This window comes from Oryzias melastigma, linkage group LG10, assembly GCF_002922805.2.
Source record: "Oryzias melastigma strain HK-1 linkage group LG10, ASM292280v2, whole genome shotgun sequence".
In the NCBI taxonomy this organism is placed as follows: domain Eukaryota; kingdom Metazoa; phylum Chordata; class Actinopteri; order Beloniformes; family Adrianichthyidae; genus Oryzias; species Oryzias melastigma.
The window spans coordinates 6,570,427-6,597,649 of NC_050521.1; the positions used below are offsets into that span (position 1 = coordinate 6,570,427).

A 27,223-nucleotide genomic window follows, 5' to 3' on the forward strand; every position below is an offset into this window, starting at 1 on the left:
TTAAGGGGCAACTTGCTCCTCGGCAGACGGGGTTTACATATTTAAAATTAAGGGGCAACTTGCTCCTCGGCAGACGGGGTTTACATAATTAAAATTAAGGGGCAAAGAGCGAAACAATGATTATTTCATGTTTTATCAAGATGATTTAAATATGTAAATGTCATATTGCCAGAAATTAAGTGTGATCTACAAGATTGGAATATGTTTGGAAGGTAAACATGACTTGATCATGTTTTAGACACATGTTTAATACTTGTAAATTGAACAACCCCACTTTTCCCCTTTTTTCAGTGTACACCAGCCCTGATCAGAGACAATCACTTTAAATTTCCTGGATAACTAAATCCTACTGAGCAGATTGAATGTTAGGTCAGTGATTTCATTTTATTTTTCTACAAATAGTTAATTCTCCCTTTTATCACCATCACAACAATACACTGATTGCTGATCATGTCCTGACCCATAAACATGACTGGAAATGGGATTTTGATGCGCACGGTTTAGCCATTTTGCCTGGCAGTACACAGGTGGTGCAGGGCCGACCTGCAATCATCACTGTTGAGTCCTGGGATCAAAAAAGCTGCCCTGGTTTCCACACGAAAATGATAAAATCACTCTTATCCCGGCGTAACAGCCGCACAAAGGGAGACCGGATAATACTGCTGGCATAATAAAATCAACAAACTCTAACCTGCAGGTCATGACTCCGACAAGCTTTGTTCAGCAGGCGCAGATAAAAGCTTCATTTGAATTCATCATCTGACTTTCATTTCCGAGTTCAAAACTCTGCAGCCGTGTCTTTTTTTTTTTAAAACACACATAATAATCAGAGTCCTTTGAGAAGCAAAGAGCATTTTCTGCTCATTGGGGTCTACTCATAAATGACAGCTAGCAAGACAGGAAAAGAGCAAATGACACACCGCGGAAATCCGTATTCACGTCAAAGACTGACGCTTTTTCCTGGTGGGCAGATTGGGTAAAGTAAGTCAAATTTCTGTTGCCTTATTAGGAGCTATTTTCTCCCATGGGGAGCACAGGCCTGTGGCTTTGTGTCGACGCAGTCAAGGAGGAACATCTGCTCCACAATGGGAGCGTGACTCTTCCAAACCTTATCAGGCCCAGAGAGGTGACAGACCAGAGCAGATTATCCTGATATGTGGGGGCGGAAAGACGGATAAAAAATGAAAAAGTAATAAAAAAAAAAAGCACACAACTAAAGAATTTTCATCTGAGGTGATGCTGATGCAAAGTTATTTCAGGCTGTGCTGTCCTATGTGTTTCACAAGTCTGTAAAAGCTCATGTTTGGTCAGGAAATCAATAATGAAAATCCACCGCCTGCCTGGAGGTGAAGCAAAGACACATTTAAAAAGTTTGATCATGGTCTGGCTGTGAAGAAGAAAGAAAATACAAGCTGTCTTATTAGTTTATAGTTGGGTTTTGATCACTTTGATTGACCTGAATAGAACCTTATGAAATGCATTTATGTGGGTGGACTTCACATAAATTCCTCTTTTAAAGTAAGTCATTATTTCAATTAGACAAACGTTGATCTTTGCTTATCATGCTTTTTCTCCAAGAAAACCTGCAGCAGATCTGGGAGTCCTAAAGATGGAGGTAGAGTTTCAATGTGCGTCTGTGTAGGAGCTCTATGGGGTCAAATCAGGATCAGATCAAAGAGAATAAAAGAGCAAAATGTAAATTTGAAAAATAGACATTCTAAATTTGAATTTAAAAAACTGTTTTAATCTCTAAACTAGTACTCACGGAAACTTGAAGAAAATGTTGAAAATTTGAAAAATTAAACCGTAAATTTGAAAACACTTTATTTGAAATATGAGATAAAAACTGGAAGAAATAATTGAAAATTTGAAACCAATATTAAAAAAAATAAAATAAAAAACTATAAACCCAAAACTGTTAAAAATGAAAAAAACTTTATAATTGTAACAGCTGTTGTTTTGTATTTTCAGTTTTTGTTTTTACATTTTTCTCTTTTTTACTTTCAGTACTCAACTTATTGTTTCAATTTAGAAATTCTACTTTTGAAATTTGCCCTTATTTTATGTGGGTGTGGGGCTTTGAGCCCATTGGCATTTTATGTTCTCAAAAGTTAAACAAGTTTACTGATCTTGTCTTCAATTTACACTTTGATGGAGAAAAGTAAGTCATATTGGTCTAGTGTTTTGTAGAAAAAAGAAACATTTCTAAAATGCAGATCTGGGATCCATTGATGATTGTTTCAATCGAATCGTTTCATAATTGAATCGTTGCTTCCTGAATCGTAATTGACTCAAATCCTGAGGTCCCTCAAGATTCCCACCTCTAGAAACTACACAATGAGGACTAAAAGAAGAAAGAAATGAAAAAAAAATTAAAGTAGACAAGACAAAAGAGTAGATTTTTTTGAAAATAACAGTTTTTAGGTTTCCAGTTTTTTATACTAGTCACTATTTTTTCAAATTTTCAATGTTTTCTTTAAGTCTACAATGTGTGTTTTCAAATTTAAAAGCTTAAATTTTCAATTTTCTCAAATGTCTTTTTATGCTGATCCTAAATTGACCCAGTAGAACTCTTGCTAAAATTACTGGAATAAGAACAATAACAAAAAAAAAAAAAAAAATAGACTGAAGTAGTTCAACAAATCTCATTACTGACCAGAAGACAAACTTAAATTGTATCTATTTGTTTAGTGCTTTTCAATAATTTTGAAGCACAAAGCACTTCACAAAAAAGGAAAACAGTCTTGAAGCTTTCTTCTGTTCTGGACGGGGAGGACGACCCACGGAAAGCCATTAATGCAAAGGATTGTTTTTTTTTTTTAAGTATACCAAGTGGTCAGATCATTAGGCCCAGTTTTCGTGAGCAGTCAATAAGATGTAAAGGAGCAGACTATTACCAGGAGATTAATCTTAGTGGGAGAGATGTAAGAGGCTATTTCATCATTTGGGCTTGTGAGAAGGGAAAGATGAAACTTTGATTGAGTCCTGCGGGACCTGAGCAAACAATTAGTGATAGCTGAGTGATTCAAAACAAGCTACCCGATGAGCTATGTTTATTCCTGCATGCATTTAGAGCAAACTTTAATCAGGGTTTGAGAGAAAGAATAAAAAAAACGATTAGACAGTTTATATTGAACAGTCTGAAATTAGCTTGTAAGCAACTGAATCTTGTAAGCATTTTTCTTGACAGAGCTCCATCAGAGAAAACAAGAACTTGGATCAAGAAAAATCACTAAAAGGGGGAATTATAGTCTGTTTACTTTTTTGTTTTTTCTTAATATCGACTAATTTAATAGTCGATTAGTTGGTTTTTCTGTAAAGCGTTCACACAATAAAAAATGGTTCTAAAGAAAATACGATCCTGCTGATAAGAATAAACAGATTATTTGTTTTGAAGGGTTATTGTTTTAAAATAAAAAAATATAATTTAACAAAATATATATAATGCATTAAATTAGTTTACTTTGAAAAGGCACTGAAATCAGTTTAGAAAAAAAAAAATACAATTGTTTTTAAATGTTGTATTTAACAGGAAAAGAAAAATAATCTCTTCAAAAAATCAGAGTGCAAAGATAACATGATGCAAAGCTTGTACGTGAACAGATAATAACGAATCTTATCAGATCTTGAATTAGGACCCGTCATTAAATGTCCTGGTGGTACATTTAACAGCAAAGGATGGCACGAGTACATTCGTGTACATCCCACGTCGTTTGTGTCTTTAAGCTTAACTGCAAAAGTCATCGACTGAGAGAAATCAAAGCCAATCCAGTCGGCAGAATGACAAGCTGAAGTTGAAAGATGAAGAAATAACATCTCCAGCAGAAAAAGGATGGAGCACTAAATGAGTTATGAAGGCTCCACGGCTCATGGAGGGACACAAACACCTGAGAACAGCTGAGATTAAAAATCCTCGAAATTGGAGGACATTCTTTTGCAGAGATTAAAATAAAAAAAGGAGAAACTAACGGATGAAGTGAAGATGTAAGCCAACTGGAGCAGGTCATTGCAAAATCAGATGAGGCGTTCATCCATGCATTGATAGATTAACTTTAATAATCATTTTAAACGATCAATCACCACATCTTAGCCAAACTGATCAATCTATGTTTTTTAGGTCCCGCTTCAATTATCTTTTGATCTATCTTCAAATCATTTCCAGTGGTCTTTTAAATACGATGTCATTTTTAGCCAAATCAAAATTTAAAAAAAAAAGTAATTTTCTTGGAAATAGTTTCTGCAGAAATTTATTAGAAATTCAGCTCTAAGTTGCAGGCGATCTCTTGGTGTGGAGTAAGCCTGCCCCTACTTCCCAACATCCTTCTGCTTACATGCTCTTGTGGTCAAGAGAATCTGGTCACAGAGAAAGGCTGCTTACGTGACCAGCTGATTCACAAAAAGAAAAACAGCATTTTGTCACCTTTTTCTCCGTACAGTTAAACAAATTTGAATACTGGTGCAACAAGAATGGTGAGTAATATTGGAGTAATCCAGTCGTAAAGTTTGGAGCCAGATTCTAGCTCAGGGGAGGAAAACAAAGACGTTCATGGATTTATTAGTCTACAAGCGGATGTATCGAAGTAGAGCGGAGACTTGTGACCCGCCCAGTGTATCTTCTACATCACGACTACAAGCTTTATCAAACTGCAATTTGTTATCCGCTCCTGATTCACATTTACTTAAATACTCAAAAATGAAATTTTAAGTTTAATTCTCTCATAAATGTGTACTCCATCATCAGAAAAATGCCACAATAACATGTTTAAGACACCAGAAAGAATTGTATTATTGGAGTTGTTCTTTATTAATCTGACTTTTTTTAAATGTTTAATGTTTTTTTGGTCCAAGAAAAAAGACTTTTCTGATTTTCCTGAAATCCAGAGGCAGAGATTGTTCTATAAACCCATTCGGCAGCCAAATTACACCCCGTTGTACTTTATATCCTATTAAAGGAAGAAGCAGTTCAATATTACAGCTCCAAGCAACACTGGATAGTTGAATTGTGCTGTCAGACAGCTTGCATTTAGTTTGTAGCCCTGAAAGGAATCTGTTGTTTAACAAGAACTCACTACCAAGTGGAACCTTTGTTTAGCAGAAGAGGCGCATATTGACAGCGTCTACCGACGCCTGAAGGACAGTTTGACAACCGTTGGCAGGAGGAGAAACAGCCCGGAGTCCTGCTTTAACTGTGTTCTCAGTCTCCTTTGAAGCTTAAACTGTCAGAACAAGAGGCCAGGCCTGCAAGAAATAAAGGAAAAACTGTACGACTGTCACTCTGTCGTTGTTACAGCGCTCCAGGTGTTCGTGAATGGTTCTATTATTCTTGGCTCGGGGAGAAAAACATCTCGGATGGTCATGGTTAATAAACAGCTGGTGAAAGCCCGCAGCAAAGAGATGCAGAGAGAGTAGAACTCGCAGCACTTTTCATCCAGAAAATAAATGAAATGTCCACAGACTCATCTACTTTTACTTGAAGGTTTGCAGCTCGCTAAAGTGGGTTTTCACAGGTTTCAAACTTTTTTGTCGAATTATTTGGTTGGGAGGCTGACGTGGACGTGGTTTCCTGTCCGACTCTCAGGACCAGTTGTGGGTAAATGCACGGGTCTCAAATTCTCTCACGCACGCCCACGCACCCCTCCATTAGGGGAAAGCTCTGGGGAGAGCAGCAAGTTTCACATCAAGCAGTTAGTCTGCAAGGCAAGGCTCTCTGTGCATTCCATTAACTAAAAACAGAAGCATAATTACTTCCATGAGATCAATAAAAAAAGAAAAAAATGATACAGACGCCAGAGAATGATGCAGTTCAAGGTGGGCACAGAGGAAAAGAAAAAAATACTTCAATGAGTAAGGAGTCCTGAGTGTATTAATTACTAAACTTCAGAGACTAGGGACACAAAAGAGCAAAAACATCTTCATCAGCAGATTTACTTCATCTGCTAAATGTATGTGTCCAGCCCTAAGAATGACATTTCAATCGGTAAAGCAGGAGAAAAAGGTCTTCAACAAACCCACAGCACTTTTAAAACTATTAATGCAATAAGTTCCTGTCTTATAATATACATATATATATATATATATATATATATATATATATATATATATATATATAAAACTGGTGTTTCTCTCCCAACTCTTCTTGTAGTTGCTCTGGTAACTTAAAGGGGGCTCCGTCACCATGACAACCACAAGAAAGTTCAGCAGATGCTTTTAGGACTAATTCACAGCAGTGAACAGATGAGAACTTGTTTTAATTTTCTCTCAAAGAAAACAGAATATTTCAATGGCCTTTTCTTTGGCCAACGTGGTTAAATGCAATGAAGAGATTCTTGCTGAGAAATAGTCTGGATATTTGGAGAAGAAGGACCTGGAGTGATTGTGGGTTATCTGGGCCTGGAGAAGGTCGTAGACAGGAGCTGCATGAAAATTGAACATTCCATTGTCGTTAGTGTGGTAAGTTTATTGTCAAGTATTCACAGACACTTATGATGTACAGGTGATGCTGTCAGATGCTGTCCCTACGCCTCACTCTAGTTGTCAGTGAAATGCTGCAGATGATAGGTAAGTGCCTGTAGGACGCCAATGAAATGCCTACACAAAGTACACTTTGTTTAGCTTCCTCATGTCCAGCTATATACAAAATCTAAAGATTCTGCCGATGCCTCCCTCCCGTGTATCTGTGACCATAGCCCAAGTCATTAGGTTTGGAGAAACAAGCTAAATCTTTTATTTCCTTGTATTGTTTCATCAGCTTTAGCAGAGCATGAATAAATCATCAATAAAACGTTTTCATTTTATCACTCTGAATTACAAGAGTCATGTTAAGTAACTCCCTGACTAAATATATTTCAGTTACCTTCTAAAGAAAAAAACCAAACCCTTGAGGACCTGATTCAGGTTTTGATTTGGTCTCACCCCCCCATGATATCTCACTTCCCTCCCCGTGCTGCTGACGAGTGCAGGTTACAGCATCTTATCAGGAGCAGCCCATTACAACACAGGAACCTTATCAGCTCCAGCCAATTAGAGCCACGGGAGTCGCCGCAAGAAAATGTCAACAGCTCGGTGAACTTGGCATGGCCCTTATCTGGCCACGCCTCTTCATCCTGGCAGCTCTCCTCAAGAGAGTGTGAGTAACAACTGCCAGCGCAACGCTGTCACGGGAAGAACCCAAGGAAAATCACCGTCTCAAAAGAGCGCGCCTGCAGAAAAAGACTCCTCGATTCCTGGCTGTCATATTTCTCAGAGTCGGTTTGTGACAGCTCATGACTAAAAATCCACAAAAGTCTTCAATTTTTCACTTTGGCTGAGAGCGGGTCTGCGGTGAATACAAAAGCAAACAGACGACGTTAAAAGGCAGACATTTAGCTGCTCACACGGGATCAACTTTCAGAAAGTTTGTTGTAAAAATGGGATTTTTAAGAAAAACAACATCTGTCTCAGAGGTTTGTAAATGATTCAAAAACCAGATAAAAAAATGACAGTTTAAAGCAGAGTTTATAAAAAGAAGACTTTTTTCAGTGGGTTGTCTCCATCTACTTATATAGTATTAATCTGATCCTTCATATAGACTTAGAATTACCAAATGCTGTCAAGGAATTTGCAATTTCCAACCATGTTTATAATAGGTTACACTTTTGTGCAGATTCTGCTTCCATTATTGATTAATCTGCATGTTAATGGATTCATATTGATGTCGTGATTCTAACAACATATACAACTTGAAATGAAAGCCTCGCTAGCATGATGAAAAATTCACTTTAATGTCAGACGGGCACATTTCTGTCACATGCCATCATCGGCTGGATGGCTGGTCATGAAATTTAATGGAGAACCGCGGCAGAACAGGCCGGTTTTAGCAACCGCAGACAGGATTCAATCAGGCGGTGACCACCACGGGCTCAGGGAGCTCTAAATAAATAAATGAATCATAGCTTTCCCGGCTAATTCTGTACAGCCGGGGATCAGTGCAGTAACTCCCGGTGCTTTATCTTCACTCAGTGTTGACAAGGAACAGCTTTAAAAGCAGAAACTGTCAACTTGTGACAGACAGATTCCTGGGAAATGCTTTTATTCCTCTGGTTGAGGACACCAGCAGAGCAGCAGACACACTTCCTGCAGCTCGTTAATACAAATTTCCACTGTGTAGTCAGGAAGAAGGTTACCTTCAGACCCCCTGATATTTAAGCTTCCCTCTATGATATTCTGTAATGAAGCAAGGTAAGCAGTCAGGGCCTCGGTGTGCTGCAGTGCTGCTGAACGCCCTCTTTACAATTCAGTCAGAGCCACTTCGGCTTACTCTTTTGCAAATCTGCTCCAGATAGGTTCTCATCCAAAAGTTATTTCAGGATATTTTCGGATTAAAAGCTGTTTTTGCTTGTGATCTTAAAAAAAAAAAAAAAATGTACGCTTGATCCCTCCACGACACAAATCCACAGGCGGAAATTTCCAAACATATCTTATCTCTGCCAAAAGTAAATATAAAAAAAAAGTTCCTGAAGATTAAAGCTCATTTTGAGCTCATCTAACACTACGCAGCTATCTTTTGTCAGAGTGAAAGTGAATCATAGCACTTTAGAGGTAAACAGAAACCTGGAAGGAAAAACAACACCTAAAAAAAAAAAAAAAAAAAAAGAACAATGTGCAATCCAATATAATGTGGGTTAGTGGACAGATTGTAAAAAAAGCACAGGAGAGATTAGGTATAATGGTGTTACAAGAAATAATTAGCTTTCCTCGCGGTAAGCTTTACAAATGTCTCACTCACTGTCCGGGTCAATGCGATAATAACAAAGTTGGGAATTTAATAACCCTAATCATCTGGTGTGCTGACTTAAGATGAAACTCATTAGCCCTCCTCAAACAGAGCCAACACCTGAGGGGGAGCTGCTGTGAGCGGGGGGGGAGTGAAGGGGCTGGCTACAAGAAAAGAAAAGTCGCTGTCATCAGCATCGTACAGCAGCACTCAGCGGCTTTACCTTCTACACAAGATGAACCAAACCACTGACTGTAAAAGAGAACTGGACCGAGTGAGTTTGACATCATCCATAGAAAATAACTTACATGAGGTAAGATAGCTGTCAAAAAGAAACATATTAATAAAGGAAAAAGTTGTATTCATAAAGACAAAATAGTGCACAACCTTGTATTTTTGTATATGATTTTTTCTTTATGAATATGGTTCAGCTAAATTACCTCATAGACTTACTTCTGGCTACAACAAAATTAAGTAGCCGTTATTTCACGATATGGACTCCACCATGTTGGAGCCAAACGACGTCAGTACCAACAGTTTAATAATAGATTAATAAAAATATAGATCAATTTAGCACAAAAAGCTAAAGTCCTCTAGCTTGATGCTAACGTATAATGGGATTTCCCTATAGGACGGCTAATGCTAACGCTCGGTCGACTTAAACATACATTGCTGACTAAATTAACATCTTTATAAACTCACAGGCATGAATTTTACAAACTCTTTTAATGAAATATTTTTAAAGTAACCATTTGGGGTCTAATGTAACACTGTATGCTAATAACAATCTCAAAATCCGAATTGAATGCATTCAGGCTTTTGTGAATCGAATGGAAATTGTTTCTGGAAATTATAATCAATATCTACATTTAAAAAAAATCTTTTAGAGCAAAAACTATTATTTTGACAACTATGATGACTGAATAATAGCTGTTTAGTTCTCTATGGAAGTTTATGGGATTTTGGAATACTGGAACCAGCAGGTACTTTTGATTGGAATGCCAGGGAGGAGGGGTCACTCACTCCAGTTCTCATATACATTCAATGAACTAAACTCCTTGCTTTAGGGCTTTACTATTCAAAAATAATCTTGGATTGACTCACTTTGGTTCTATCATCAATACCAATTCTTTACAAAGATCCAAAACGTAATTTTCCCACGACAGTGCACAACCAACAAACACAAAACCCAGTGACACTTTGCTGTGTAACAACGCTGCATTCACAGCAACAATGACAGACAACAAGATTGTGTGAATGCCCGTGTTTGCTGCACACATCTACTTAACACTTAAAGTTGTTGTGTGTTATCTGCCGCATGATTATCTGAACGATTTCTAACTGCGAGCAACACTCTGCTGTCAGGATTTCGCTCCATAGAGAAGAGGCTGGTAACAGCAAGGTGGACAGGTGGGCGGAGCTGAGATGTTAAAGATATAAACTCATGAGAAATTCAAGTTGTTTTTTTCTTTGAGTTTTACTTTTCATCTTTAAATATAGTGCTGGGCGACATGATGATACATATTGTGTGGGCGATAGAAAAGTTTCCATTATTATTATTTGTTTATTTTTATTGCTGAACGTTTGTGCAAAAATGTGGTTTCCTACTAAGAAACTTTAAACTGCTTCTCATTTGTAACTATTTAGTTACACGTTACTGGAAAAAATAAAGTCAGGGAAAAATATGTAATTACATTTTTGTCTTTTTTTTCAGAGAATAACTAAAAATATACCTTATTGTGGTATATTGTTTTTGCGATAAAAGTAAAAATCTATATCCTGACAGTAATGTTTGTTGTCTTACACTTCCTGATGTCGTAAAACCTTTCCGCCAATCAATGGGTTACATCGTGTGATGACAGAAGCTCTGCCTCGACAGGTCCATTCCATTTTTATGGACCTATGACCCATTAGGGACCAGAAATGGTACCGGTCGGTGCTGCTTAATGGGTGAATTTTGTAATGGAAACACCAAAAAGTCCAGTCCGGTCTGGACCACTCAGTGGAAACGAGGCATGAGGGTCATAGAAAGGCGTGGCTGCATCCTAAAGGGAGAACAGGTGTGTCTTGCAGTCCCCTTGAGACTTGAATGGTCACTTCCAGCGACATAATAAAAACTGAATTTATGGTAAATGTATTGTAAAGTATTTGTTAAGCTAATGTAAATAAAACGCACTTATGATGTACAGGTAACGGCATCACCCACGTGTGAATGTTGCAGGAATGGGATGTACCGGCAAGTAGGACTCCTGTACGACACACCTACACCTAACCTTACTTAACCTTACATGTTGTATAAATGTTTATTACCACCTCACGGTGCCTGAAAAATAAAAAGTGCACAAATATTTATTCACTATGAGCCCACCAAGCGTTTTATAAAGGCAAAAAAATGACAAACCACTACGGGACACCTGTATTCACCCATATGGGCTGCTACGATTAAGGATTTATGTGTCACAGCAGCATGATGCTTCACCTACAGATTTTTGTTTTGAGGAATATTTGGGCCAAAAAAGAAAAAAACTTTTCAGTTATCTTTTATTTTATTATTGAAATGAAAACACCTTTTCTTGACCAAAAGTATTTGCCTTGGAAAGGAAACTTGATAAACCGATGTTATATTGAGTCTCGAGATATGTTTGAATTCCTTCCCAACTTACTATATAGTGCAGGGGTGTCCAAATCCAAAACACATTTTAAGTCGCGTGCCGAACTGGATGAACACTTTTTTAAACAAACAAATTTTTTTTTTTTAACTTTAAAAATGTAACTTTTTAACTTAAATATGAATAAAAACAGGCCGGAATATTATTCCAGAATAAATCATCCCTAAACCTTAAATATTTTGTAATATTTTATTCTCCGTAAAAATATATTTTGTGAAAATAATAAACTAAAAGTTAAAATGTTACTTTTACATCCTTTTATGTGAAAAATTACACTTATAAATAACGCAAAAAATTTTGATCTCCAAAAATATATCCTGTAAAAATTATACAAATATGAACATGCTGCCGAAACAAAACAAAGCCTGAAATAAAAGATCAAATCGGGTGATTAATAACAACAAATTAAAATGATCTGGAGGGTCGGATGTATTGGGAATTGACTTTGACACGTGATGTAGTGCGTTGACCATTTTGTGGTGCTGTCCGAATGATTCAAAAATCGAGTGCACTAGAAATTTCCCGGAAGTCTCTGTGAATAACTAGCGTACATCGATGCTCACTACATTAGCAAATATAGACCACAATGCATTACTGTTAGAGGAGGAAAAAAAAAAAAAAACGAGTCACAAATAGATGTTGTGAAAAGTTTGCATTGATTCAATTTTCACTTTGTGAAGTTGGTGACGTCGTATCCACAATTTAGAAAAATGAAAGAAAAATAGTGAGCATGGTGTGATTGCTTTTAAAATCCAGGGCACTATATAGTCCCACGCTATATAGTTTTTTAAGTAGTGGAGATTAGGGCGGGAATTCAGACATAGCCCTGGTCAACACGAAATCAAATCAAAGTTTTAATTCTGTGAATTGAATTGAGTTTGGTAGAAATACTCCCAAATGTGGTTCAAACTGAACCACATCTGTCTCAAACTTATGTTTTTTTTTTGTTTGTTTTTTAGGTGTCTCAAAATGAAATGAAATAGTACATCATTAAAGAACAGGAAGTTCAAACATCACAAAGTGGGCTCAGAAATGGATTGGAGGAACTGTTTCAAATCAGCAATCTTTTGGTTAACCAAGCAGCAGTAGACTGACACATCCATCTTGATTATTTATGCATTGTATAGCAGTTTATATTTATGTTTACAAGACAAAAAAAGTGTGTTGGCAAAGTTTTATTCCTGTGTTGCGTTTTATCAAGAGTCAGACTCCATGACCAGAGTGCAGCATCCATCGTCTCCCAGCGTTGTACAGTTTATATCATCCATCAAAATGTAACACCCCTTTCTCTGTTTGCTCTCCGACGCTCCTCTGCCTGCACCTGATATAAATATGAGCACTGCTGCAACGCTCTGACAGCGACAACCACTCTCCCCGTTGTATGTGCAATGATATAAAATCAGGCTTTAATAATGAATGGGACGGTGGTGCTTCACTGTACATGTTCATCTCTACAGGCTAACTAGTTAGCAGCGGAGATGACAGAGTACACAATGTTACTGCTACACCACCTGGCAAAATGGAGAAAATAGCAATTCATCTGCTGCTGATGTGAGGTCAAACATGCTAGAGCCGAAACGATTGGAAGATCGATGGCTGTAAAATTAGAATGAAGCTTTTCAGGATTGATTGAAGCTCACACTCCAATGATAAAACCACACTATTGGTGGGGCTGAACTAGAAATACCTCAAAGCACCTCGATGGACGAGATGGTGAGTTTTAATCAACTAGTCATCATTAGATCTTTCCTGAAAACCTGACATGTGCATCAACCTGTCTTGGCCATCCAGTAGGTGGCAAGGTAATTATGAGGAGGAGAGACAAAGGACATGCTCATTACACAGCTCTAATGTCAGGCAGAGAGAGGCAGCTGGTGTGGATCAGTTAACCCTGCTCGGGGGTTTGAAGGAGAAGAGGAGGGAGAAGTGTTGATAGAAGAGGAGGGCTGCAGGGCGGCTGTGATGAATATAGTGCTCTGAGCCGAGAAACACAGGAAAATTCTTCTCAAAAGATTCTCATGTCACGGCTGACCAAGCTTCCGAAAAAGTCCCTTCCTTCTTGTTTTGGCTACATTTGTCTCATAAACGCGTCTCCAACTTCCTTAAAAATTAAAGAATGAAACGCCTTTAAAATAGCACTGAGGTTTGTTAAAACCAAATTCGGCTTCATTAGTAGTAGAAGCAAAGCTGATCCACCTCAACATGATAAATAATTCATGCTGCAACCAAACCTATCAGAGGAAGTGCTCATTCTTTATTGTTTCAAGGCCGCCTCAGATGTGTAGAGATGTGAGAGTCACTGGAAGCTTTATGAAAAACACTACTGAGATAAAACCTCTCAATAGCTCTTACATTTGTAATTGAACCATCTGAGCCCTTGAATCTTGGATCGGCTTCGTCTGTGCAAGAACATGCACTCAGGAGGAAATGGCAGATTTTATTTCAGCTAAGTGACGATGGGGGTTGGAGGGCCGAGATGCGGAGGAAGCACAAGATTACAACCCTCCTCCTCCTCCACAGAGGTCTTTTTGATATTGTTTATCTTAATTTCAGGTTCTGAACGTCTTTTTAAGTTTCTTAAAAGAATGCAAACCAGAAAAAAAGATGACATAGTGTAGACAGAGACAGAAATCTCACAAAACTAAACACATCCATCATTTCTGTTAGCTAATGTACCACTTCCTCATTAAATGTTGGGTATCACTAATGTCCATGGCAGACATAAAATCCTGTCCACCTTTATCCACATTTGTCATGGAAGGAATCACACATCAATATGTGGTTGGAGTCATCTGGACCGCCCATTTTATAGATAATTGAAGGCAAACATCCACAGGGGACTGAATATTCCATTTGGGCCTTAAACAGACACAATCTGGTAAATTCATCCTCTACAATTTATTTGTAGACACTTATATGGCACATTGTCAATTTGCACATATATGCATGTAAACCATTGGTGTTGTGTGATTATTAAATCCAATCAACCTTTAAACAATCCAAACATTCAAACAGATTATCTAAAAGGAGAAAACACTCACAAACGATGAAAGTAGAAAAAAAGTTAGTGACCCAAATCTCCACTTTGATTATGTGGGAAATTGGATAAAATGAAGAGTAACTGCATCTTTTCAGAGCTTGAGGCGCACTTATATCTTTGCCATTAGCTCCAGCTTGAGACCACAGATACACCACAGCACAGCACAGTGCCTTCTGGCTCTGAATTATTTAGATCTCGCATTTGTAGGGATTGCGAGACAAGGTGAAGTGGCACTAAGTCCCTGATCACTGCAGCGTAAAGAAAACTGGCAAGAAGCAACATAGCACAAATAAAAAAAAATCATATTCCAACTTCATCTCTAACTTGATGATAACCAAAAAGGGAAACCTAGATAATAGAGTTACGCATCTCCACATTGAGCTGCATCAAAGGCGGTTTTCTAGGATTTTAGCAGCCGCATGCAGCGAACACACATCAGAATTGTGCAGTCCTTATCTCTCCCAGAACAGCAGTCCAGACAATTGAACCTTTATGTTGTAACACAGAGAGGAATCCTGGATGAGCAAGAGGGGGTGGGACCTTTCGCGGTTTGTCATGCAATTCAGTTGTTATTCTGTCCTCAAGTTTAAACACGCATACTCCAATAAACACTTCAGAAGCACGCAGTTGCCACCTCCACAATGAAACTTTTATTCCTAGCCAATTTTTGCCTGATCTCACTTCAAACCTCCGGTGACTTTGTTCTGTCAGCATCACAAGGCCTTTCATCCAGCAGCAGATCTCTAACCTCAACATGCGCAAATAACCTTAGAGCACTTGCTTATACAAATCCTCCTCTACAAAACAATGAGTCACACATATGAGTGGATTGTTGTCAATGATGGTTGAAGTGACTCTTTGCATTATTTACTTTCCGAGGCGCCAGTCGTGGCTAACAGACATCATTTATGGCTTTTGTTTGCAACTTTACAAAGAAGGTGCTGTGCAGAAAGCAAACATTTTAAAAACAAAAGGAAAAAGAAGTTTTTACTTTTAACACACAGAGCTTGACTTGACTTGAACTTTTAGTATCTGTGTTGCATTATCTACAGGAAAAAAGCTGTAATGCCTTTTTCACAACTGCCCCAACAGCTAGATACGGATTGTCTACGGGCAAAAAAATGGGCAAACTTGAACAGGACACACAGGTGATCATCAAGAAATAGCAATGTAATGGACCGGTCCAGGAATCTATAGAGTGAAAATGTTCATGCTGTGAGCAATGAGCTCAGTGGCCTTGTGGTAGAGTGTCTGCCCTGAGACTGGAAGGTCGTGAGTTCAAATTTAATCACAGAGAGTGACTGAAACTAATGTCTGTGCATTACAAAGCCTGACATCGGGGAGGCCAGCACTTTATTTTAAATCCAGACCACCAAGAGTCTTCTTAAGTTAGCAAATAAAGCTACATACTTAATTCTTCCCTGCTGTTTTTCAAAACCGTACTCAACTCTAATAAAATGTGTTCATGCCAAAAACAAGCCCAGTGTATGTAGTGCAAGCAGCCTTTGATGGATAGCAACTGCTTCTACCAAAAACAGAATTAATCATGTCTGAGCTCATCAATACATCAGTGTTTAATAATTTAGCTTTCAGCTGAATTCAAAGATTCATGGCGAAAGTTTATTTAAGGCTTTGGCATCAGTACATTCTCACATCTTGCAGTTTAAAGAGAAATTGTCCTTCTTTTATTTTGCTTTTTCTGTGTTCACTTGGTGAGTAATGTCTTATTTTGGGCTGAGCATACCGTTGCAGACACGAGCAAATGATGAATTTTACATCACATGGACTTTGGAAAAATTGCAGGTATAAAAACTGCACCTTGTGCCTCAGGTGCCAAACAAAAACAAGAAACTTATTGCATTTCTGAGAAAAAAAGTTTTTGAGCGTTCTGAAAACAAATGAGCAGCTTTGGCCACACATGTGAAGCTATGTTCACAACCCCCGCTGCAACGTGCATTCAAGCGACCACTTCCAATAAAAAGTCTAAGTAACAGTGCATTTCTGGCATCTGCGTTTAAAACTCTCACATTTGTGAGTAGCTACACCAGTTTCTATTCCTGTTTTGGGGCATTATGTACAAAACACGTGTCCAATGAATGTGCGTTGCAAGTTAAACCAGGTTGAACCTTGATCAGTAAGGGACTCACATAAGGTAGTGATAAATGTATGACGCCCCCTTTTACTCTTGGAAATGCCAACTGTTAGAAAATTGACCATGGAGGAGAATTTGATCATTGTGGTTTGCGCCCGGCTAGAATTATACAACACCAAGTCTTTCATACTTTGTCGGAATAGAGCTGTGAAAGAAAAGATTTGCGAGAGGTGTGCTGCTATGACATTTCTCTCCATGCCTCTTCCAACTGTGGGTGGTGGACACTAGTAAACTGTAGAGAAAGAGCAAGAAGACTCCTCCCTGCTTTAACTGTGAACACCATGGGCCAAAAGTAGGGCTGGGTATCGATTATAATTTCCAGAAACGATTCGATTCGATTCGATTCACAGGAGCCTGAGTTGATTCAATTCCGATTTTTTTCAATTCTTTCGATTCTCCAATTCAATTAAATTTTGAGTTTGCACATTTACACACATTTGTTAAGAAATATCTTAATAATCTACTCAATGTTTTGAGTAAATTTAATCTGATTCAGTGTAACATGGTAGCTCAAAAAGAGAAGTTCTAACAAAAATGTTCAGATCATTAACATTGTAAACATCGTTCTGCTTCTCCTGGAGGGCGTTTCAGTTTGGCCACTAGGTGGCGATCGCGCTATAGCATTACACCTTATTCCAGAAGAAGACAATATGAGCAAAATACTGTTTTAGATAAAAAATTGTTACTTTAAAAAATATTTCCGTAAAAGAGTTTGTAAAAATCTCGCCTTTGAGTACCAGTAAATAAATATGTTTATTTAGTCAGTAATTTCTGTTTAGGTCGACCAAGCGTTAGCATTAGCCGTCCTATGGGAAATTCCATTAAACGTTAGCATCAAGCTAGAGGACTTTAGCTTTATGTGCTAAATTGATTTATATATTTATGAATCGATTATTGATCTGTTCAGCTTAAATCAATTCAAATCGTTGAATCATTTTATCAACCCAGCCCTAACCAAAAGCACATTCTTGAACACGCGTCAAATGTGGTGTGTACGTACCTTCACACAATTTGCCACTTTTGACCAGTTAGATCTTTATTTTGAATGTAAAGGCAAAAAAGAATGTTGGAAATTAAAAATTTTTTTTCAAACAATTTCCTGCAAGGATGACTGCTTGTGGTCATTGTGCCAGAGCAGATGTCTGGGAAGTATTGCAACAAACTACCAACACGTGTTTTTGTATTTTCCCCGGCCGCATGACATTAACCTTTTGCCTCCTGAATCGATGGCTTTTTCTTTCCTTCTTCTCTTTTAACTCTCACTAAAAGGTTAATGCATAAAAGATTTGATACGTGAGAGTTCAATTCCTTTATTGGCTAAAACAATGCCTGCAAGCTGGCATTTGTGCTTAGATTTCATTGATTTTCATGAGCATGAGGGCTGGTTTTCGAAATGTTTCGGATAAATCCATACATAGGGCCTTAGGTTTGAAAGTAAATCTGTTTTTCTGATCTTTTTTATTTCTTTTAATAATTTATTTATTTATTTGTTTCTTGAGTCCAGCCACCATGTAACAGGGGAACATGACACTTCAAAGAGATTTCTGTTAATGAAAGTAGTATGCAAGACAGATGATGGATGGCCTTGAGTGGTGTTCATGTGTTATGGCTGCACGGCAAGTGTTTTCAGGTGCTAGACGTTAGCTAAAAAGTGCTGCAAGCGGAGGCAGTGTGTGCAGTGGGTAAAAACACCTCATTACTGAAGTTGACAGGACCTCCCCAGCTGCAGAAAACCCCCTCTCCACCAAGTGTCAGAGCTAACAAATAAGCACAAGCGTTCGATACAAATAACTTTTTACAACTTTTTTGTTTTTAAAGGAAAAAATTTAAATTTCACATTTAAAATAAAACTTTTTTCAATTTGACATTGCATGTTTCCATTTTCTAGGCTGCTTTAAACTATAAATCACACTTAATTTTGTTTTTAGAACCACAAGTACAGACTGCCATTAGCGTTACACCAACACAGCCAGCGTGATAGAAAGAAATCAATCTTGTGCTCTCGCTAGTAAACTGACATTTATATTCATTCTGCTCCCCAATGACAAAAAAAATAATAAAAAATAACCATTATTTCAAATCTCATTCTCTTCACCGCCTGCAGCTTAAACACAGCATGACTTAAGGGGAAATGGCCATCTCTGGCTGTGTGTTAAAACTGATAAAAACACAGAGGGGAAAAATCCTTGCATGAGCCGGCTGCCCTCAGGCTCCACTTATTATGGACCGTTTCAAAGGGAAGCCCCCACATATGTACATGAACGCAGGCACTTCACACAAATAAGGCAGAAGAACAAACATCGGGTTAGTTCAGAGGGAAGAGAAATCTGGAAAAATTTGAGTTTTTACTAAAGAAAGAAGCACAGGAGAATGTCGTGTTCAAATTTGATCCAACCTGGAGAAGCTCAAAAGTTATATTTACTGATAAAAAAAAGACTAATCTGTCCTGATCAAAAGTCCTTTTGTTTTTGTGTTAACTACATCAATTGACAGTGCCCAATGATAGACTTTTGCTTACATGAACATTTTCAGTATTTTTTTTTTTATGTATAATAATATTAGTGAAATCAAAGATGTTATCAGTGTTTAGTTTTTAAAAATAGGTCTCGATGAGCACTTTATATATATATATATGCGTGTTTGTATTTTGAAGTACTTTATTTATGGCCTATTAAAAATATATGTTGCAAAACTTTTAAAAAAACATCTATTTTTAGCTTTGATCTAGATATTTTGCAATTTTTGGTCCATTCCACTGATGCGAAAAATGATCCGAACAGTGACTCTAAAACTGTGACATGATCCAAAATGTGAATTTTGTGATATTGCAATAAATGTCTGCATAAATGCAAAATTGGGTTTTCATGTGGAACATTACCAAGAAAAAACAAAATAAGCCTTTAAACATTCCTACATGAGTGTCTGTGTCAATTTTAACTAGTACCTGATTGATACTCATGATAGTTTAATTCAGACAAAGAAGCCAATAAACAAACATCTCCTTTTGTTTAGCAACCTGTTCATCCTTTGGGGAGTCAAAGCAAACAGCAATAACTAAAGGCAAACTCAGGACAAGTCAAACAAAATAGTCAGTTAAATATTTTATTGCTATGGTACAACAACGGCTCTCTTGTTTACTCGAGCCTCAGTGCTGAAAAAGCAGCTGTCAAACATGTCAGAGCAGCTGGGAGCATATGGAAATCCTACATAAGGAAAGCTACACTTCTGATTTCTAGAGCGTTAGGGAAATACGAGCCAAGTGCCGCTCGTCAAACAGATGTGAACAGGAAGTTTTGTCAGTTTGCTAGTTTTCAGCATCCAGGTGTTGCTAAGAAATGCCAAGAAAAGAAATGAATTAGCAATGATCTAACCCCTTGATGGGATTAAAACACTGTAGTTTCAAGTGCTATATGGAAAGGTTTCTAATTTTCTATCTTTGTAGTTCAAACATCTATACAAATATGTCTGTAGGTAAAATGGTAGAGCACAACACCATTGATTTCCACATGTTCTAAATGTGACAGTAATTAAATCACTTTCCAGCCTTTAAATGGTGTTTCTGAAAAATTGACATTTTTAGGTCTGGACTCCAGCAAAGTGTTTTGGCCTTCACAAGTTCCAGTCATATTGAAAGCTGAAGTGCTACAATTCTGCAGTGTCAACAAACGAGAAGTCGCTTCAGCCCAGTATTCGTCAGGGTTCTGTGGGACAGGATCATTAGTTTTGCCTTTTTGGAGTTTGGAAAGTCCTCTGTTGTTACAGTCATCCTCTCAACAACTCCTCCTCACTTCAGAAAGTTTCTTCTTTACTGTGTGATCAAATAGACCAGAGTCTTTGATGGCACTGCAGGGGCAGAGGCTGACTATTCCACAGTTTCTTTGGTTCCTTCACACTAATTACATGACTGTACAAATAGGAACTTTTCACCATTTCTAACACAGGACCGAATCAGAAGCAATCCTAAGCATGATGAAAGATTGCAAATATATAACAATTCAGCAACCCCAAAATGCATAAAATATTGAGTATTTCCCATGATATAATCATTTGACACAATCAAGACTATGGCTGGGAATTACTGGGTCCCTCACGATACAATACAATACATGGCTCATGATATTGATGCTATCACAATATTGCGATAATTGGAAAAAAAATCATCTTTAATAACTTACAATATATAGAAGGAAAAGGAAAGTATGTCCCCATTTATTTTTAGCTAGAACACAATTATAACAAACCTCTTGTGTCTTATTTTGTGCAACAAATAATACACATTTTAGTGTAACAAAAGTTAACATGAACAGAAGTGCCACTACTTAGTGCAAAATTGTTGTAAACAACAGAACAAAAATTAAATAATTCAACTAGTTGCCAGGTACATTATTGCTCACGACAGCCAGTCTTGCAACACACCCTCTATGTACCTCCAAAGAAAGGCCTGACTATTTTTAATGAACTTGGTACTTTTCTTTCCTGACATGTTTATTATTTTGTACAAGCAGGAAGCCAAAAATGTAATTTGTTTGGATTGTTTTATGTATGATAGGGGTGGGTTTAAATACGTTTTTTTCCTCCCACTACTTTTCAAGCCTTAAATGAATCGGTATTTAATGTAAATTTGTTTTTGCTTAAATTCTATGTCATCCTTAATTGCTAGAAAAAAATAAACAACTAAAACTAACTAACTATTTGATTACAAATTGAATTTTTTCCTTTTTTTTGTTGCCAAACTTCAAATTTCAAAGTTATTTCTATTTAGCGGTGTCTATGTGGTTCATATTCTTATCCAAACTTTGCTGTTTAGACCGCTGCATTAGCAGTGATGCTCTTTCAAAGCCCAAACTAAACATTTTCAACATCCTGGTCAAAACAAAAACAGGGAACTGCGTACTAGAACTAAGCTCAGCATTTATGTAAATCCAACAGTGTGTTTGTGTGACTTTCACTTCAGGAGCAATTTACACAGCCACAGCTCATCTAGGTTTGGGATTTAAAACAAAATCAAAGTTATTAAGTCACGAAGTCATGCATGTAAAGACGTGAATAAAAAATGAAGAAACCATTAGGGCTGCGTTAATATGGAGTATTAATCCAGACCAATTAGTGTCGCCAAGGAAGCAGGGAACACCAACCAAAACACCTCTCTGTCTAAAAGACCTTCTTCATTCTGCTTACATAGCAATTAATTAGTCAGTACTTCTTTAATTAGAAAGTCCTTCTTTAATTTGACACGTTACCAGGTGACACTCCACTTACTCAAATTACTGTTTAATTATAGCACACCCACGGAAACACAAGGACACATACATCTTGTCTGAGCGCCCCTCCCCGCGTGACAGGTCAGCGGTTGTGCGAGGAAACCGAATGCGCGTTGGGGGCTGTGATTGACAGGCAGTGTTGGCACGGTAACAGACAGGCAGGCACATACGCACAATCTCGGTGGAGCAGTTTCCTGTTGCAGCTGCCTGACCTCTAAACAGGCCAGACAAGCAGAGCCTCAGGACAGAGCAAGGTAATGGAAAACAACAAAGAGTGAAATAAGCTACTTTTTGTCCACCTGGCCACCAAATAATTGGATTAGACCACAGTTCACATCAAAGTCATTGGATGTTGGTGGAGGAAAAGTAAGGTATGAAATCTGGCTGTTGAATCAAAGTTCTCCAGACTGAACGGAGGCATTCTCTGATTGAGTTTCCAGACTCCCGATCTAACAATTCCCCCAATGGCTGTGGACAAAGTGATGCGGGTGTCAGATAATCGCGTAAACTTGCAGTAGTGTTCTTGTGAGGCAGCCGTTAGTACCTTGAGGGAGGGTTGTTCTCTTCCTTTTCTTACTGTTTTCAGCAGTGTTTTCCAGGGCAACACATTCAGTCACCAGAGGCCCGCTGGAACCGTTGAACTGAAGAGGGTCGTTGTTGGTCGCCGGATCAAAGGGAAGAGCGTTGAGTCCTGGAAGACAGATGCCACTCGATTAAATGAGGTAATGACCCGTGAGCAAAGAAAGAGAAACATCCTATAAATTACGCTGAAAACTCAATTTACTGGAAAATATAGTGAGCAGTATGATTAAAACGTTTTACAGCCTCCACCATTGGAAGTTTCCAGCAAATATTACAAGGACTGCCACATTATACGTTTATTATTGCTTTTTTTTTTTTTTTTTAATTCAGTCAGGGTGGAGGCATGTGTAATCCTAAATTACTTTTATATTGCTCTGTGTGATATTCTCAGATATTTCTCTTTGAAATTTTGAGAGTTGTTGAACTTTGCTTGTTGATGCAGATCAGATGGAATCCAACACCCAATCCAAATTCTTCCCTTCCCCCTACCCCCCTCTATTTGTTCTGGAAGTGGTGTCTGAAAATTTTTGTTTAAGATCCCACAAAGCCCTCCGTTGCGAGGGTGTTCCGCATCGCACTGTGCCCAGTAGAAGAAGCGCTTTTCTTCTCGCTCTGAAGCTCAAAGGTTTACATTTAAATGTAAGTAATGACTTTTGTTGTAGCATGATGTTTTTAAAGTTATAAAACCACTGTTGTTATATATATTTATAATTTTTTTTGTTATGTATATTCGAGCGCTGAAAGCTCCGCACTAATGCTAGCTGACCAGCTAGCATTAGTGCGTTAGGAGTAGGGAGGAAGAGACGAATTCGGATTGGGTCCAAATGTAGTGAAGGAGCTGAAAAGCCCTATGTTGTGTTCACACCAAGCGCAATTTGCGTGTCAAATTTGCATCTGCTGTCTCTCTTTAGATACACATCAAATTCTCTGTTCAACGCTTGTCTTTAAATATGTGTTCATAAACGTAACACTCGTGAAGTGTGTGGGAGGAGCTACTGTCTTAAGTTTTTAGCCTTGTCACTACATGGGAACATTGACTATATCTCATTTCCAATGAACTGTCATGTATGTTAAATCCCACTAAACGCATCCTCAAATTTGCGTCTGCCTCTCTTCTGACGTGTGCTGAATTCGCTGATTGATGCTTGCTCGAAAATAACGTTCATTAACTTGACGCTCCTGATGCATGTAGGTGTAGCTACTGCCATTTGTGTTCAGCTTAATTACTCTATTGGAGCTCTGACAAGGATAATTTTATGAGATCATGTTTATTGAAAGTGTTCCTTGTCTGGATTTTTGAGATCATTCAGAGACTCTCCCAGTAAGGTGAGATTCACCATCTAATGCAGGAGCAGCGTATGGATGACTGCTACTTTCAGCGGTACTTCTGTCTCTCAGTAACCAAGTGTGACTACCTTCTGTCCCACAGTAGTTTGAGGAAAGAATCAAGATAAACAAAATAGGGGATCTTTTTATGTTAGATACTCGCCTCTTAGACATGGGTCAATTGGAGTATAATTTAAGATCTACTGAATTTATTTAAATAAAACGGATGCAGTGGAATAGAAATGCTGTCTTAGTTGTTTTGCTACATAGTCATGTATCAAAAATCATCATCATTGCAATATTGATCACTCATATCGCAAGATTTTCTAATATTGTGCAGCCCTTGTTGGCATAACACTTACTACTTGTCTAAGTGCAGATATTTGAACTCTTTCTCAAATCGCGCCACAAGACCTCTGATTGGGTCTGTACACTGACCTAACATTAATGATGCATGAATTCCGTGAACGCAGCTTTACACTAGCAATAAATAAAAAAGAAAATATATTTAGAGATTTTTATTAATTGGTCTTTTTTTTTCCATATTTCAGAAAGTATTCTGTTTCTGTTTTGCTTATGACTTTGCCCAACAATGAGGCTTGTTTATTCACTGTTTAATTAGAGGCAAACTTTTCCTTGCAGATTCTGATTATATAATATATACAAGACAAGGAGGACACTTGCATAAATAAATACTATAATAAGCACCAAAATAATGTGGCAGCTGCCCTTGAGCCCCTGGTAGACGGGTTGCAACTTAACTTTTGTTTTCTGCCTAATATTTCAGCATTTCTCCACTCTTTAAAGGCTGCATTTGTTTATAATTCAAAGCTGGCTCCTAGAGATTCAGTCTCCATTCATGAAAAATTCATCACGATTCTTTGTGCTCTGATTTGTTTTTCCTCTCCATAGAGCAACGGATCAGAAGCCCTACATTACAGCAGCTCAACCAGAGGCCTGAAGAACCCTCATCAGTCGGGATCTAATTCAGGCAGTGATCCACACATCAACAACACAACTATTATGAAGCACTGAAGGCTGCTTTCTGTACTTTTTATCAAAGCGTTAAATGGCATAAATGTTCTACCGCTGCGGTTCTGAAGGAACATCAAGATATGTGAAGCTGTATTCCCTTTTGCTCTGTGTGCCAAGACTCTGAATGAGATATTTCCTTTCTGTGTCATCGCTTTTCATCATTTTTACAAAGTCGGTATTTGATTGATTGCTGGCTTGACACTGACTGACAAATGTGACAAACATGTGCATTTAAAATTGAAATTTAGCTCTACTTGAAAAATACTTCTGACTATTAAGTTTTTCATTTATTATTATCAACTGATCAAATGTGTTTTCTGCCAGTTTAGCGTTCCAAAAAATAGAAGAGGCCAATGTTTCCAATCCAGAGAAAATGCTATGAGAAATACAGGGCCTAAAATACATCGTCTGTGGGTGGGACTTTTCTTAGGTTTAACCTTGGGGGCTTTGTTTTTGTTGTAGACTCAGTTTAAATGGATCTTCTGTCTAGGCTCAAACATCTCTTCAGTCCATCTCCACTGAAAATCCATCTGTCACACTTGTTTCAGTCTTTCAGCCTTGAAATGCTTGAGGAGTTTCCCAAGGAGAGAGGGAAAGAGAAGCTGTGGAAAGACTGAAACGGCTTTGACCAGCTGGCAGGGAAACATTACTCAGCCTCAAATGTTAACACTGTGATTACAGTTCAAGGAGGACTGAAGTTAACTTCTGCTTAATCGAAAAGTTTCACAAGCTTGATGAAAAAGTAAAATGTCTTAAGTATGGCTTGATTGTAAGTAGTGAATGTACACGTCTCAAAAGCAGAGCTACATGGCAGACCAACTCCCCAAAATTCCTGTGTGATATTTATGATCTTGTCAGCATTAGTCTTGTGTAAAGCTTTGAGCTGAAGTTATTATTTTATCACACCACCAGGTGCCTGCGGTTGAGTTAGAGCTCTGAAGGGCTTTTCGAATTCTAAATGTACTGGTATAAGGACAGTGTTTCTTGGACTAAAGCCCCCTAAATGTCTGCACGTCAAGCTGAATATGAAGAATGTCGCGGCTGGGCAAAAACACCCCAACCATCACAGCTACATTTGTAACTGAAGATTGATGAATTACGCGTTTAAATTTGAACATATGGCAAGAGGCAGAAGCAATGTTAATAACCATCACTCCCTGAGGAAAAGGGGGAATAAATGGCAGGAAGCTGGGTGTAAATATGGCCAAAATGGACAGAGAGGATGCATAAAAAAACAAACAAAAAATAGCTGTAATAAGAGATGCAATATAAGCGACATACAGTTAAAACAAGCATTTCTGTGTTCATCCAACACATTATCATCCCCAAGTTGTCACATATTGACGTTTGGTTCAGGCCCCTATGTGTCACTTTTTGACGTTTTGGGTCCCCAACTTGTAAAATCAAGGGTCTGCAACCCTCGGGACACGATACCGGATGCGCACTGGTCCTTGAGACGCGTCCTAACCTTAACCCGGTACTGGTTCGTGTCCGGTACTGGGTCTGGTTCGGGCCGGGTACAGTGTTTGATACCGGATGAGTTAGGGTTATCTCTTATGTCCACTGAGCAGTCCAGACCGGACTGGACTGGGGCAGGCCGGACTTTTGAGCATTTCCATAATAAAATGTACCAGTTAAGTAGGACTGACTGGTACCACCATGTCTGGTCTTCCGTTGGGCGTAGGTCCATAGAAAAATGGAATGGATCTGTGAGGGCAGAGCTTCTGTCATCAAATGATGAAAACCATTGATTGGTGGAGAAGTTTTACGACAACAGGAAGCGTCTGACCAGCGCTTTTCCCAGCTCAAGATCTAAACTGAACTGTTGTCCTCTTTTCGTCTGTATTCTTCTTCGCCCCCGCAATCTTCTTGCAAAGAATAATACATTTTTTACATACAGTATTCCCCCTTGTACACGGGGGTTGGAGACACAACGAATCCACAAATATGGGCCCCCCCTCAAGAACATCTGCTACTGATCCATGCTCATCAAAAACACTTCTGATTATTGAGTATTGCACAACATAAAGAGTTTTTTTTCTTTTTAATTGAGATCAAATGGACTGTTCTGCAGTGCAGAGGCTGGCTTCATCCATACTAAACACCTTCTCCAGATTATAATTATCCTCCACTGTTATATTTTTAATTTTCCCTCCGTTTGTGAGTCTGTTGATGAAGCTTGACTTTCGTCGTAGTTGCACGGTTTTGACGCACAGCTACATCTTCTGTCTACACCCCACATACACTTTGATGGTCCAAGGCTCAATGGAAACCCTCACTTGAATTGCCCAGACCCTTCAAAACCGGCCAAGAGGGGACTGGACTGGTCTGGTCCGGACAGCTCAGTGGAAAAGAGACAAGAGGGTACCGGTAAGCGTCGCAGTACTGGACCGATTCTGGTTTGCA

The 27,223-nt window shown here is 38.3% G+C and overlaps 1 protein-coding gene and 1 long non-coding RNA gene across 4 annotated transcripts in view; one reads left to right on the top strand and one right to left on the bottom strand.

The window, feature by feature from the left end:
- Positions 1-27,223, bottom strand: part of enox2 (ecto-NOX disulfide-thiol exchanger 2) — a 204,314-nt gene that overhangs the window by 86,294 nt on the left and 90,797 nt on the right. For all 3 annotated transcript variants that reach the window (XM_024283495.2, XM_036214036.1, XM_024283497.2), the window contains one exon: positions 22,419-22,565. In XM_024283495.2, coding sequence (XP_024139263.1) covers positions 22,419-22,565 — 147 coding nt within the window. The remainder of the gene's footprint in view (positions 1-22,418; positions 22,566-27,223) is intronic.
- Positions 21,669-24,952, top strand: LOC112153346. Its single transcript, XR_002920487.2, has 3 exons — positions 21,669-22,128; positions 22,464-22,596; positions 24,695-24,952. It is a non-coding gene; the product is annotated as an uncharacterized LOC112153346 (long non-coding RNA).